General features: G+C 39.5%; 1 protein-coding gene across 11 annotated transcripts in view; it reads left to right on the top strand.

Moving 5' to 3' along the window:
• Positions 1–15,758, top strand: part of nav1b (neuron navigator 1b) — a 100,670-nt gene that overhangs the window by 55,394 nt on the left and 29,518 nt on the right. For all 11 annotated transcript variants that reach the window (XM_028575770.1, XM_028575769.1, XM_028575766.1 and 8 more), the window contains one exon: positions 1,471–1,824. In XM_028575770.1, the coding sequence (XP_028431571.1) occupies positions 1,471–1,824 (354 nt within the window). The remainder of the gene's footprint in view (positions 1–1,470; positions 1,825–15,758) is intronic.

Raw genomic sequence — 15,758 nt, 5'->3', positions numbered from 1 at the left:
AAAGTGTTACCCTAAAACAGTGCCAGTAAAATACTTAACTTAAATTCATTAGGTGGCCAGAAACATGACTTCTCTCTCTTGCTCTCTGTCTGCTTAATGTGTAATCACACAGTTTGTTGCTAACACATTAACCATAACAACAACTTTATAAGCTATTAAAATGGTGGTAGTTATGCATCTGCCAATCTGTTTTAATGTTGTTTTTTTGCCATCACATAACCTGCTTAGTACATATTTTGGTTACTATAACCAAATAAAACCAAATTGTAGGGATCCTAAACAAAAAGTTTTTTTTAACATGGTTAAAATACTAATATAATTACCAGATGTTTGAACTCTAAAATATCAGCCTCAGCCTCAGAAACCCAGCTGCCTGCAGTACACAGTCTCTATGAAACAAGATGCACGTGTTGATTGTTTTCTGGAGAAGTATGGTCAAGCATTATAATATAAGGCCATTTATTTGATTGAACGGTTAGCTTCAAGCCAAATCAACCCAAATAATGAATTAAATAAGTTAGATATGTATATGTTATCAGTAACCCTACGTATTTAGTATTTATTAGTAGGATAACCCCTTGAGATGAATCTTCTCATTTTCGAGGGGGTCCTCGCACTATGTGCTTGTCATCCCTCATTTAACCCTCCCCCCCCCTCCCATTATCTTGTCTGTGAAATCTTGAATGTATGCTTGCCATTGGCCAGAGAAGACATCTTGTAATTCTAAACCGTATCAGTAGCAGTTATCTTCAATCATCTTCAAATATTACAGCACTCATTGGCAAAAGTAACAATTCTCACTCCGTCAGATTCAGGACTGGAGTGGCACCAGTTAGCCTCCATCTAGATGAATTATCCATCAACCATGGATAAAAATACCTCCATGGTCGTAGCCATTGCAATATTTATTGGGGTGAGCTGGTACATATAGTTATATAATGGGCAGACACAGAAGACACTCACAGCCATTTGGAGGACATTTCTAACCGTGACCCACTTACACCGGTGAATAGGAAAACTTTCATATACTCTATTCAGAATAATGGAAAGAGGTCTGCTGTAGTTTTGGGCGTGTCATGCAAAGTAAAGTCCTTGGTGTTTGTGAATGTATTGCTCGAAGAGACACAACCGATACTGTTTGCTACAGTATGTTAACACAGAGATATCAGGTCATCCTTCTCTTTGTCTTTGGGCTCTGGGAGGCCGCATTTCTTTTTGATATCTTTGGTCCCTGAAGACAATACGACACAACTGCTATATCTGGGTCAACAGTGACTCAATGCCACTGTGGGTTTCTTTTGAAGGACTTCTGACAGAGAGAGAAAAATGTTTCGCCGGGTGTTCTGGTCTCAATCTTTGCGCTGTTGTTGATATGCTGGTTTGATCTGCCGTTCTGGACAAGAATGTCAGCTAAATGCCTCAAGTACATAAACATAACGCACGCTGACCTTCCCCCATGTGTCTCTCTAGCTGCATGGACAGCAGTAATGTGGGCTATGACAGCGATGAGACAAACGCTCGCAGCATATCCAGCCTGTCCAACCGCTCATCGCCTCTCTCCTGGCGCCAAGGCCAGTCCAGCCCTCGCCTTCAAGCGGGCGACGCCCCGTCCTCCACAGGCGGAGGATACCAGGGGAGTAAGACTGGCTCCCAGTATACAGCCCATACGATGCCAGCTCGCTGCTCCAGCCGCCTCAGCAGCACGTCACGCATCGAGCTCATCGAAGGGTTGGATGACGCCGACCTCAAGTCTGGTTACCTGAGTGACAGCGACCTCCTAGGAAAGAGCCTGCCACATGACGATGACGACAACCTGGCTAATGGGTAAGAGCATCTGAGGATAAGCGCAGGTTTGAACGCGTTGTTACCATGACAACTTGAACCAATGCGGACGGCTGCATGCTCCTTTTTGCTTTAGGCCTCTGCCTTGTGACTTTAAAAAGGGCAGTTAGAAGTTGTCACTTTGCGTTTTTCTCACAGTAGGCAGTAAGCTGATTGGCGTCTTGCTGTGATTGCTGGTCACTGTTCGTGCTTTATTTCAGTATTTTAATTAGGATGCATAGAATATGTGCATTCTAACATTCAACAGTGATGCAAAAAAAGTTTTGCGAAGGAAACTTTTCATGCCGACATCGTGGCTTTGTGTTGGTATCTGATGTTTTGCACTCGAGAGGCCTATCAAAGAGGTTACATCAGCAGTCCCCGTTGATACGTTTTTATTTTATTTTTTTTCTTGCTCTTTAAGGATTTTTTTTGTCAGAGGTTGTTTTTGCTGACATTGAGAGAAGGCCTTCAGAAGTTTTTCACGGGAGAGGACTTGAAAAGTTATCAGCTGTCCTCTCAGATACACATTAAATGCTATAAACTGTCCAGCTTCTGAATCTTGTGAAGATTATGTCAACACGTACAGAAGCAACAAATTGTTTAGATCAGGCAGTACTTTTCTATTTGTTTCTCGTCTTCTTCTTTGTCTCCTTTGCCTTCCTCTTCTTCTTTGCCTCCCTAACCTTCCCCCCTCGCTTCCCCTTCTCTCACATCTTTTGTGTGTCTTTATCTAATTTCTTCTCCCAAGTTGACAGCTGACAGAGAGAGTCAGGGAGAGGGAGGGAGAGGAAGAATCCAGGACAGTTCTCTAGTGTGGTTTAGCAGCTTTATCGCTGTTGCACATGCAGTTGGGATTTAAGCTAAGGCCCTGGAGCGCTCACTAGTCCCTGCTAGCCAGGTCACGTTTTTACTACAGAGTGCAGTAAGGACGAAAAGGGGTGAGACACATTTAGATGAGTAAAAATTAGAGCAATGAATAAAAAGTGTGAAATGGGTTAATTGAAGTTCTTTCAAATTTGGAGGTGAATCAGAACGGCATGATAAGATTGCTTTCAAGTATGATAAGAAAGAAGCATTGTGTTGAACAAAAATGGACTAGCTCCATGTGTAAAGACTTTGCATTTTGGTAGGAGGGAGGTGAAAGAGATCAGACAGCAGAACCCTGATAAGGTTAGGATTAAACAGGGATTATGTCATATGGGTCGATTCCTCACAGTAACATCCGTGCACTCGAAATCCATTTAAATCTGCCCTGTATTTTGTCCCTCGCTGCATCAGCTCTACTGTGGTGGTTCAGATTTATGTGAGAGGTAAGCGTGAGGACTCGTTGCCTCTGCTTACTACAGGCAGCAAAGATGCTAATCATTTTTATGTATGGTTTTTAAAAATGCCTCATCATGCTTAGTGTTAGGCCACCAATGTCATGCTTTCAAAGTCATCCTGATGAGTACAACAGGCCCCTACAGTAGTTTACCATAGACTGTAAAATAGTATATGTAGCAGCAGTAAATCACCCATTGGTCTGTGGTCTGCCGTTTTAAAGCCTCGAATCTGGCAATTAGTTGTTGTTTTTTTGCAACCAGTGCTGGAAATGAGATGGAATGCAGGTTTAAGGCACTTCTGCATTGGCTTCACCCTTCAGACCCAGAAGCTCTGTCCATTATTTTTTACAGTCTATGACAAAGATATTCAACAGGGGTCCTCAGAGTTACTACCAAATTATTGTTAATTTTTTGAAAGTATTTTCAAAAATGAAAATGTCTCCAACATATTATTTGCAAATATAAATAGGCCTATTTGTGAAAAAAAACTTTGATGGGCTTACTGGCCTATAGGTAAGGTAGTCACAAACGTAGCCATCCACAGATAGTTAATTCCAAAGATTCACTGTGCCACATTTATTTTCAGCATAACATAATTGATAAAATCATGCCAACAAATATTTTAATAGCTTAGTATTCAGTGCACTAAAAATGTATGTAATGTATGCGTAAAGGCTTTAGGCCGCCCGCAAGTTATTGTAGGCCTAGTTAAATATGCAAATTATTTTTAGGGAATAAATCTCATCCGATCTCATTCTCAGTTAAGGGGTCCTTGGCTTAAAAAAAATTAAAGACCCCTGGTCTATGAGTATTTAATCTGGATGTCCCTCACCTTCTGCTCTCTGTGTGTTGCCGTTCTCAAACTCGCTTCGGGAAACCACAACAAACTTCGAGCTAGCAAGCTACACACTGAAAATAGCAAGTTTTAAAGAACATTTGGAGAGTGCAACAAGACAGGCCTGCTTGGATCTTTCGGGGAATGATTGTAAAGATAAACAAAGAATAGGTGTACGGCATTTACTATCTAACTGGAATGTTTTGGGACCGATTGGTGGGGATTTGCTATGGACAAAATTCACACGGCAAATTTACTTTTATAACTTTTTTAATATTAACCGTGTATCCAGCTAATTTAAATAGCTCATGTTACTTTATTGTGTGAACAGTTAATTTAATTTAATATTTAATGAGTCATTCTCTTTTGTGGGGTGCAGATGTTCCACCAAAACAAGTTCCTTCGCGAGACCGTTTTGTAGAGCCACCGTCGCTGCGTCCGACGCTTGGCGCCGCCCAAGATGATTGTGATTGGTTTAAAGAAATGCAAGACCTTACTCCACAGCGCTGTGGAGATAGGTCCAGCAATGTGAGAATAATGAGTATTACAATTTACACCGAGGATTATTGGTATGTTTGGATACATACATGGAAATGTCCCCAGAGTAATTATAGGCTATTGTGGCTGGGTGCTATTTCTTTCTCTCTGACCTTGAGTAGGTTGCATGCTTAAATTTGGAAGATATAACACTGTGGGAACTCCTTTTAATATGTGCCTTTTGGTCTGCGTTTGCATTAGTTTTCTGAAGAAAGTAGAGCTATAAAAAAAATATTTTTTTTTTTTTTTTTTTTTTATAAAAACTTGATTTACGATTCAAGTCGATTTCCCCCCCCTTCCATTTACAACAAAATAACTGTGAACTGTAAATATATTTTAAAAATATATATTTATTGTATTAATTATATTTAATTAAAGTGCATCAACATAAACAAAATTGCAAAGCCAAACCCTTTCTCTAACTGAAAAGTCACTGTGCTGTCTGCAACAAAGATTGTTAAACATCCAAATTATTTATACTGTATTTGGATTGAAAAAAAATCAAAAAAATCGATTTTTTGAAAATATGAATCAATTTGACTTACCAACTCGATTTTTAAATCAAATCGATTTTTTTCCCAGCCCTAGTAGAAAGCACTCTTGATTCTCCTGCAGAAATACTGGAATGATGTTCTCTATATCAAGAATGAATCCTGCCTCATAAAGAAATATACCAACAACCTTTGGTGTAGATAACTAGCTAATCCTGTTTTTGAAGCAGGCACATGCTCTAATTTTCCTCTTACAGTATCCTCTTGCATATTCTGTTACATTTGCATTTCCACTGTACACTCCCTGTCACACACTCACAGTTCAGCTCATTGAGAACCAGCTCTTGAAAATAGATCAGCCTCCTACTGCGTAACCATGGAAACCCGCTGGTAATCGCCTGTACGGAGGTGCAATATCTGTTCCCTTTCACTGGAGCCCCAGTTTTACATTTCATTGGTTTTAAATTAGCCCTAAATGTAATTAACTATATCCGAATGGTAGAGTGAGACCTCTTGCCAATCAATAATACTGTTGTAGTTCTCGATATATAATGTATAAGACCTGGGAGTGAAACGTTTAAAACAATCTGCAAAAAAGACAAAGACACAATGGGTGGAGTGGGTGATGCTCAATGTCTAATGGATATTGATTGACCCACACCAGACAGCACTGGCTACCTAAAGGCTAAACGTGTACACACTGACAATAATCACTGCTACTGTGGGTCTGCCACATCAATAATCTAATGCCACATACATCCCCCAATCTCCTCAAAAGCTCCATCTTTCCATCCAAGAGGAATACACAGCAACACGCAGCTTAATGATGATCTGGTTTGTCCTAGTTAAAGGCAAAAAGTATTTAAGAAGCGTGTTTTATCCATGATTAATGTAGCCTTCCTGTTTGTTCCTGGGAAACTGGGACCATTAACCAGTTGCTATCATTGCAAGTATTACTGTACATACAATATTGCAAACAGACCATAGACTGTATATAAAGATGGATGGCGCATCCCCACTTCCTCCCACTGTATAGTACAAAAATGAAGCCAAAAAATCCCAGATACGGGCAACACATTGTTGCTCCTTTTGGAGCCAAAGTCTGTACAGCAGTGATCAGTCACGGTTTTGGATTAAATTGCATTACATACAGTAGTCATTCAGTACAAATCTTCAAACTGTTCTCACCTCAGATGTGGTAATATAGAGAACGTATCACTTTTTTACTATTTAGTTAAAACTATAATTTTCATTATCTGTCATCCTTTTGCAAGCCATATTTAAAATGCTGGTTTATGAGTAGAGCAGTAATCACATTATATTACTGGAGTATGGTTGGTTTTTTCCATAACTGGTGTATAAATTATGACTACTTTTTAGCGTCAGTGTCATTTTAGTGGTGTTCAGTCAATTATGGTTGATGTTTTACAGGCACTCAGCTGTAGTGTACTGTATGTAAGCACAGGTTAGCTTTTCATGTCTATTACAGATGTTCACCGGAAACATTACTTGTTTTTTCCAGAATATCAGTTAGTTGATGTGATGAATGCAAGCCTAATGTTTGTAGCAGAACGTGAATTTCACAGGAGGCCCTCTCCCTTAACATGATTATTGTATCGGACAGATTTACGTTTTATCTTGGCAGATTAACAGTTTGAAAACCTTAAATTGGAAGATCTCATCTTGGGGAAAAAAGGCAAATATCTTACAGCATTTGGTTTGATTCCAAACTCTTTGGCTGAGTAGGGAGAGAAGCAGTGAAAGGCACTCAGCTCCAATAAAGAGCTATTGGTGACTCCAATGCCTCATAGGAAGCTGAACTTTTGGGCTAGTTTTCTTTCATCACCCTCTTAAAACCTGAAAAACACTAGAATACCAAGACTTGTTTACGTTTGGGCAGTATTACATTTTGAGAGTCACTTCCAAATGTATAAAGTGGTTGACTTCATTCCTCTTGTCATAGCTAAAGTGCTTATCATATAAGCCAAGCTTAGACCTACTCCTTCTGTTACACCTTTTGCAATGTACAAATATGATTTCTTTGAAAAATGTATACACAACGGTTTTATATCTTGTCTCACAAAATATGAATATACAACGTATAATTGTAATAAAGAATATAGTATAGATATGATATGGAGTATAAAGAGCCAACAAATCTCTTTCACGGTACTGATGAATGATATTTGTTTTATTTTATTAGGTTAGATGTGCAACAGTATTCATCTGATATATGTATTAGATTTCATGACGGCACCACGTGCTTTTCATAGCCTCACACATGACACAGAACAAGCCCCAGTTTCAGACAGCAATGCAGAGCAGAGAAAGGAGGCGGGTTCAGCAGCATCACACCTCTGATCATGCGGCAACATGGCTCGGGATGTGCTGCCATGGCAACCGTCTTCTGCTGACCCGCTGATGTTCTGCCTTGTGTGTCAGTGAGATAGCTGCTGGACGGATGTATGTGTGGAGGATGTGTGTGTTTGTGCCTCGACTGCCTGTTTGTGTGTGAGATGGAGAGAGAGAGTAACACAGGCAGATAAAATGAGAGACAGAGTGATACAAATAGACAGACTGGTGTGAGACAGCATGCTAACCACTTAATTAGATTGTTGAGTAATTGGCATTGTGGGGGAGAGCAGTCTGCCTAAAAAGCTATTGTTTGCGTTTCCTTACTAGTATTGCCAGGATTTACAGTAGCACTGGTTGTAAAATTGTTTCATTCGAGCTTTTTCTTTTTTTTTTTTTTTTTTTTTTTTTTTGAAATCTGATATGGAATACTGTTTGTTTGACCCAGAAAGAACAAACATTTTGAATTCCTTTGATTGCGAAAGCAGACGATTGCATTTTACAGACAAAAATTACATATTTGTATCCCTCAAAGGCACTGAATGCATTCCATTGCTATCTTTGCCTACATGACTCTGTATTGTAGATAAGCCCTTGGCTTAGTTTGCTCCTGGCAATGTCATTTCCATGGTAATCATAATAATATAATATATAACCATAAGCTTTGTCCAGTGAGCGGATCTGTTCAAAGCTCGGCATGTATAGTATGAAAGTGAGTGTTTATAGTTTACTAAATATTGGAATACCTTACAGCCTCATTCATGGAAACTAAGCGTATTGACAAACGTGGTCTGTAAGGGTTTTCTGCAGTCATCTGATCCTGGATCTGTGCCTCCGGCAGTCTGCATTCAATTTCTCTTTCCTGCCCCGGTTGGACCTTTCTATAGTCACAGAGTGCTTCCCTAACTATTGAAGGTTCACGCGTTTTCTGCCCCACTAAAACCCATCTGCCCAAAAATTGGGTTTTTGCCTCTTTGCTCTGGTTCTCTGTAGTCGCTGCTGGGATTACAATTTAGGGAGGTCCCCACTTGGGGTCAGTCCTTCATGAGCTATTGCTCTGCAGGGAGAGATGTTGTTTTCTTCCTCTGAACCCCCCACACACACACACACACACACACACAAACACACACACGCTCACTCACTCACTTACTCACTCACTCACTCACTCACATACATAAAGTTATACTTAAAATATCACATTTTTTTAATTTTCATGATTCAAAATGGCTGAAGGAAGAGCCATAATGAAAAGCACCCACTCCATTAGACCCTGCCATGTGTTACTGTTACCCAGACATACAGCACACACAGGGAGCCTGTGCAGCTCACACACATCTGAGGTCAATGTGGAAGGGTCAGTGAAAAACTTACACCAAACCCACCTCCACCAGCATCCTCAGCCACGTGAATAATGGACCATTACAGCAGCTCCCCAGGGAGTATGAATCATCCCTGTATCATGTCTGTGTGTGGTCTGCTGAAGTCTGGGTGTGCAGTTTTTATACCCCAGTGCATAATACCCAAGGTGGGAAATGCGATACTGTTTTGGCTCACAGTATTATATTTTTTTTAAATGTGAATCACATGGTACCTTTTTAATCCATAATTTATCTCTGTTTGTTTGAAGTTGGTACAAAAATGTCAGATTATCTGCTTTAAGTATGGCTAATGACGTCTGTTTTTTTTCAGATAAGTTCATAACAACAAATCTGCATTACTCTGACAGCAAGCAGAGTCAGTTCAAGTTCAGTGTTTAAGTGTCATATCAATCATATTGATATTAATAGTGCGGCTACGATAAAAACAAAACAAAGCACAAGTACAATACAACACCGTAATACCTGAACAGCAGAGTATTTCAGACTACCAGGCTGTAAATATGGCATCGCATGAGACTGTGGGTCTCAGGATGAAGTGTGCATCAGCTGTATTGTGGCTACATCTGGGGGGGTTCCTGTCTGAGGATGATGGAGACTGTACATTAATTTTCCAGTCCAATAATCAGACAAGTCCATTTTCTGGGGCCTTGCGGAGATGGGGCGGCCGGCTGAACTCCCAGACGCAGTCACTGATGCATCTCAGACCCATTTACTACACTGATATACCACTGCTCTGTGATGAAGCCCAAGCCTATTTGCCTAGCTATGGTCAAGCTCAATACAGATCAAAATTAGGCACCGGAAAGATCAGAGATGTGCAGAAGTAAAGCTCGGCTGGCTTTTTCATCTGTATTCCTTTTTTGAATGAATGGTTCTTAGACATAAATCACTGAACACAGTGTTTTTCTATGATGCTGTCTCTGAAATAATTCCCCACATTGTACCATTGAATCAAATCCACTGTAGTAGAGAAATGTCTGTTCTTTCTCTGCATCAAAGTCTTCACTTATTTATTTATTTTTCTAAATGCCAAGCGGTATCTTCTTTATTACACAGTTACAGAGCATGTACACTAAACTGTAGGCATAGGAGGCACAGCTTTGACTCATTGTGCCTCCTGCTGGAAATGTAATGTCATGACACCACATGGAAACTGGCTGTGTGACAGCAACTCAGTTCAAATTCATCCAGGTTAACTTTATTATTTTATCTCCTGTAAGATTAACTAAAGTTTTGTATTTCGGTATAGTTTTACCTGCTCACAACGTATCTTTTCTTATTGAGTATGGACTAGTCCCATCTAAAAATAACTACTGAAGCTGGAAGATGCATTATGTCTCCCCTCTCCACATACTATACTTGACGGCCTAGGGTTGTTTTAATGCTTTTGGCAAAGCCCCTTAGGTCCAATTAGGGGAAATCTTAATAATACATTTTAGACCATATTGTGTGTGTGGTGACAGTTTGGGGAAAGTCCTTTCCTTTATCAATATGACAGTGCTCCTGTGCAGAAAGCGAGGTCCATGATGAAATGGTTTTCCGTGTTTCAGTGAGGAAGATGTTACTGGCGTGCACAGATTCCCGACCTAAATCTCATCCAACACCTTTGGGATGAACTGGAACAACAAGGTTTGAAAGAGCCGGGTCTTATCACCCAACGTCAGTGCCCAATCTCACTAATGCTCTTGTGGATTTATGGGAGCAAATCACTGCAGCCAGGTTCCCAAATCTTGTAGCCTTCCTAGTAGAGTAGAGACTGTTGTATAGTTTCATATTAATACTGTACCCATGTTTATTAATCAGATTTACAACAATGTTATACTTTCAGCTATGCATCATAATTTGATAGTTTTTTTTTTCTTCACTTTGGCTCCTTGCTTGTTATGATGACCCATTAATGTTTCAGCTGCCAATTAACGCTACATTTAAAAAAATAAATCTATCAAGAAGGTCCCTTAGAGATCTTGAGATTTTATGTCTCTGTCCTTTTTTAAATGCATTTTTAGACTCTCATATTGCAGCACAGTTTCCTGCATCAGAAGCAGACCTCACCGATAGATCAATAGCCACCACAGTAAAGGTCAGATCATGAAAAGGGTTTCTTGCCCGGTAACCAATAAGGTTCTCATGGTGCTTTGACCACCCACAGATGGGTTGAATCTCTATTTTAACAGTTTGTAAATAACCCAACAGGCAACACGCAAACATGCAAAGGATGTTTCTGACGCAAGCCATTTGGTTATCGGTGTAGGACAGCTGTTTGTGTGCAGTACAAACATGACTTAAAGGCTTTTCTGATGACCGCTTGTTTAGCAGCTCTGTGGCCTGGCTGAGACAAACAGGAGACGAGAGCAACAAAGTGCTCTTTTTTTTTTTTTTCTACCGTAAACCATTTGTATCATTCATCGTTCTGGGCAAAGATATAAGCATATGGCCAGTTTTTTTTTTTTTTTTTTTTATTAGAAAATAAAGTTTTGAAGTAACTAATAGGTAGTCAAACAAATGTTTTATGGTTTTTGTGCGCAAAACAAAACAAAAAGGGCAACGGGCAAAGACTCATAGCTCTTTTTCAAATGATGATCAAAGTGACAAAAGATGGAGGCAGACACAACAATCTTTTTATCAAACTATAGCATCTCATTCTGTGAAAGATATTTTGAGGAATGCCTGTATGTCGGGTATACACTGTGGCAGCAACACAGTTAATTTCAGTAAAGTGTTAAAACCACAGTTAAATTCCATTTGACTCTGTATTTATATTACAAAATGTGTCTCGATGTGGAAACACAGAGACAGCCTCACACTTGTAATACATCATACGGATCAATACATTCTCATGTTTGATATATTAATGATTATTTATTAACTAATAATTATTTTGACAGCGATGTCCCTCCTTTGTGGCTTCAACCAAAAGTCACTCTCTTGCCTCCAAATAGTTCAGATTGCAGTTGCTACGCTTCTTAACAGACAACATCACCCCAGTCCATGTTTCTCTCCACTGTCTCCCTGTTTGATTTAGAGTTGACTTTAAGATTTTACTGATCACTTTTAAAGCGCATCGGGGTCCGGCCCCAATCTATATAGCGGAGACACTGACCCCATATAAGCCAGTTTGCAGCCTTAGATCCTCAGATGGTGCCCTTCTGGCCGTTCCAAAGTCGAGGCTTAAATCTAAAGGTGACTGCTTCTGCCATCGGAGCCCTTCGGCTTCGGAACGACCTGTCTGAGGAGATAACGCTTGTGTTACAGGTCTCAGATTGAGAACCCTCAAGCAAATTCCTGTAAAACAGGAGAAAATATTAGACAGGAGACGAGCGCTTGCGTTCAATATAGCTTCGCTCCACAGAATCATTATTTGCTAATATGCAAAAAATATCTCTCTTTTTGTTTCTCCATTTTGCTTTTCTACATTTGGCATCAACACAAAATCCAAAACAAACTAAACAAAATACCTTAGCTAGTAGCTTTCTCCTTAGTGTCCAAATGAAACACAGATGCAATTTACAATTTCAATATGTCGTACTACATTTATCCTCCATTCAGTCCTATAACTGAGCTAGCATTTCCGTTTAGCTAACAACCACTTAAAAGAAAGCATCAAAACATAGCATCTTTAAGCTGTTCACTTATTTAACCTCACCTCTTAAATTGTAAAATAAAGAAAACACACCTTTTACATTGCCACTAACTGCTGTCAGTACTGTACAATTGCTTGAGCTGAAGACTGGTAACATTTTAGCTTGTCGAAAATATACATCAGATAACAACAACATATTCATTTAAAACGAGCTGCTATATCATCACAAATGTGTATTTAAAACCAACCTAAAATGCGCTGGAGCCAAAAACTAAGAAATATTTAAATCTTACTTCTCTCTTATTTTGATCTCAATGGAAAGGCGCCATCTTGAGACAGCCGCGACAACAAGGACAACCGTACTTTTCTCTACTCTACTACTACTACTACTACTACTACTACTACTCCTCAAACCATATAAATGTACTATCTTCCCTCCACCAAACTGATCTAACATTACAAATAACTGTTAAACAAGATATTTATACAAGTTTTAAAGCTTCACAAACATGTAAACAGGAGAAAATAGTGCTTGCGTTCAGTCCAGCTTCTCTCAGCAGAATGACGAAGCACAGAGAGTCCACTCTTAACCATTATGGCTCTTATCAAACATTTTTCTCTCATTATAAATAATATCCCACAATAAAACAATGTGACTATACATTTTGTGTGCGTCACACTTGCAGAATCAGTGACTTTGTTTAAATACTTGTTTTTATGTGATGTCTTATTACAGTGTTGCCATCTTTATTGCTTTTATGCTTTTGTATTTATAATACATTTAGTCTTGCTTTGTGGCCTTACTGTTTGGCTTTCTGTTGTATTGTCTTCTGAAAAACCTGCTTTTGATTTGTCTGTCAAAGCACTAAACTGTGTTTATAAATAAAGTTAGTATTTTTTAATCTGTGCTTTTGTCATGTCCTGCAGCAGCTTTGCTTTATTTGCATTGTAATGGATCCCCTGCAGGATGAAATGAGCACAGATTCATGTCACTTGGTCATGTATAATCTTTTGCCACTACATTTTGAAGAAAAATAAGTCCAGCTTGACTGAACGATTGAGGCCTAAGACGTGGACAGGGTGTGGGACGTCCTTGGTCCGCAGACCTCCTGGTGTGTTTACAGAGCTGAGATCTGGTGAGATCATCCCTGGGAGACTGTTCCACTGCTAATGAGAGGGGGGAGGTTTTCCAAGGCTACTCATGCCTCACTGGAGGTCCTCATGTCATCTGTGGCTGTGCGGTTTGTGCTCACAGTGATTCGGGCCTTACCTTGGACTGAGTTTTTCCAGCTAGGCCCCAGAAGGTAATGAATGAAGATAGAACATGTTTTATTTTAGGACATTCATTGTGGTAATCTCTTTAATGTAAATTAAATTCTGATTTCAGGAAGGTTTATTTGTGTGGGCTTTTATTGGGCTTTTAAATTTGTTGTCCTGTTAAAGGTCTGTTTAAAACCCTGACAATCACTCTAAAGACTCCCTTGAGAAAGCACTTACACTAATTTAACTCGCTAAGCTATGTTTCACGGCATTTGTCGAGTATGAGATGGACCTTTTACACAGGAGTCGGTGAATATCATACAAACTATAAGCACCATTCAGCACTCATCACAAGATGAGCCCTTTATTATCTGCCCAATTCCTATGGCTTAACTGGAAGAGTTTCCTACAGCAGACAATAAGCAACATCCCTTTGGAATACTGCCTTGCAAATTATGGTAGCCTACTTGATAATATTTTAAGTTATTTTATCTAGTATGGTATAGTGATATAGGAGTCCATCTCAATAACACCACCCTCACAACAACCTCCTACTAGTAGTAGGCCCAGTGACAGGTTTCACACTGTATCTAAGAATATAGAATATATATTAATACTAAACCATACATTATAGCTACTGTGCTGTAATACCGTTCACTAGCTTGCTATATGTAATATGCATCATCTTGCTTAAACAAGTTTTCCAACAATTTACCATTCCACTTCCATAAAGTTGGGGGACTCACAAGAGATCAATATGAGGAGAATTATGCTCAAAATTTGAAGCAGAGGAAGAGATGACCTGACTTTTAGTCAGCTCTATGGTTCAAGCTCTGAAACAGCGGCCTCATTAGTACCCCACACCTTCAGTTTTTAAAGCAGGCTGTCTCTTTAAAAGTTGGAGTCTGACAACCAAGCCGGTTAACCCTGATGACGTATTTGGGGTTATCGAACTATAAAGCTCCCCCTAGAGCCACAAAATATAGAGATAGACTTTATTTTTTTATTTTATTTTTTCACAGCGATGCCAACTGTATCGCCACTATCGTTGTGGTGCGCCACCATGGAGTTGGAAGGATTTAGTTATACTATGATATATCATCATAGTTATCGTTCTTGTTGTGTACGGCCTTTTACAGTTGTCTGTGAAGAGTAAACTAAACCATGTGCAAAATTGGTGAAATGCCCCTTTAGCTATATCTCTCCTCTGTGATCTTTATAATAGTTTTATACAGTCTATGGTTGGTGTCTGGCAATTTGGTTAGACAATTGCTAACTTTTATGCCGTGATCTCCTCTGGCTAATTTGGAAAAGGGAGAAAAAAAAACGGCACACATAACGTTTGCTAAAATAATAGTCCATACAGAAATAAGTAGCAAACATCCGTAAGTAAACGTAACGTTAGGCTACATTATTTAGGAGTAATCCAATCATAATCGGTAACGTTATACACCAGAGTAATGGTGGTTACCATGGTTACCGCTCAGACCGACAGCCGTTGGCCATCACCTCTCTGAGGAACATCAGGGTCTCTGGTCTCGTCATCCCTGCTGCTCTTTTCCTTCCTTTTTTTTTTTTTTTTTTTTTTTTTTGGGAAAAGGGGAGTGTTGCCTGTCCGGTCCGCGGACTGTTTCTTTCTGCTCGCTGAATGGGAGGACAAGGGGTCTTTGCTGACGGAGGATATGAATTAGAATCTTATTATTAGCAGCACACGGATCATTAAAGGAAGCTGTGTTCGAATCGGTCACAAATGAGCGGTCGTGTTTTGATCGGGAAAGTGCCTCCGCTGCAGTCGATGCCAAAAGCTAGAAGGACTTTACTTTTTACGCCAAGGTAACGTTATAGATATTTCATTCATTACGGCGGGGTTCCGTTTAGACGCATTGAACAACTTTCCCGACATTTTTAAGTTGTGAATTTTGTTTATTTGCACTCAATATAGCTATCTCTGGTTGTTAAATCTGACTGTGAGCTAATAACTTTCGATGTATTCGTTGGCTTTAAAAGTATGACCTTTCGTTTGACTATAACGGCAGTAAGTAATTTTACCATGTGTCGATTAAATACTCTTGAGTAACGTTAGCCTAGGGGATGAATCTGCTGCTTTCACTAGCTACATTTTTTTTTGTAGCCTACTTGCATAATGAAATAAAAACACTGAAAAGTGCAGGAACGAAT

Source organism: Perca flavescens, chromosome 4, assembly GCF_004354835.1.
Source record: "Perca flavescens isolate YP-PL-M2 chromosome 4, PFLA_1.0, whole genome shotgun sequence".
NCBI classification, from domain to species: Eukaryota; Metazoa; Chordata; class Actinopteri; order Perciformes; family Percidae; genus Perca; species Perca flavescens.
This window is presented reverse-complemented; position numbering and strand designations above follow the sequence as displayed.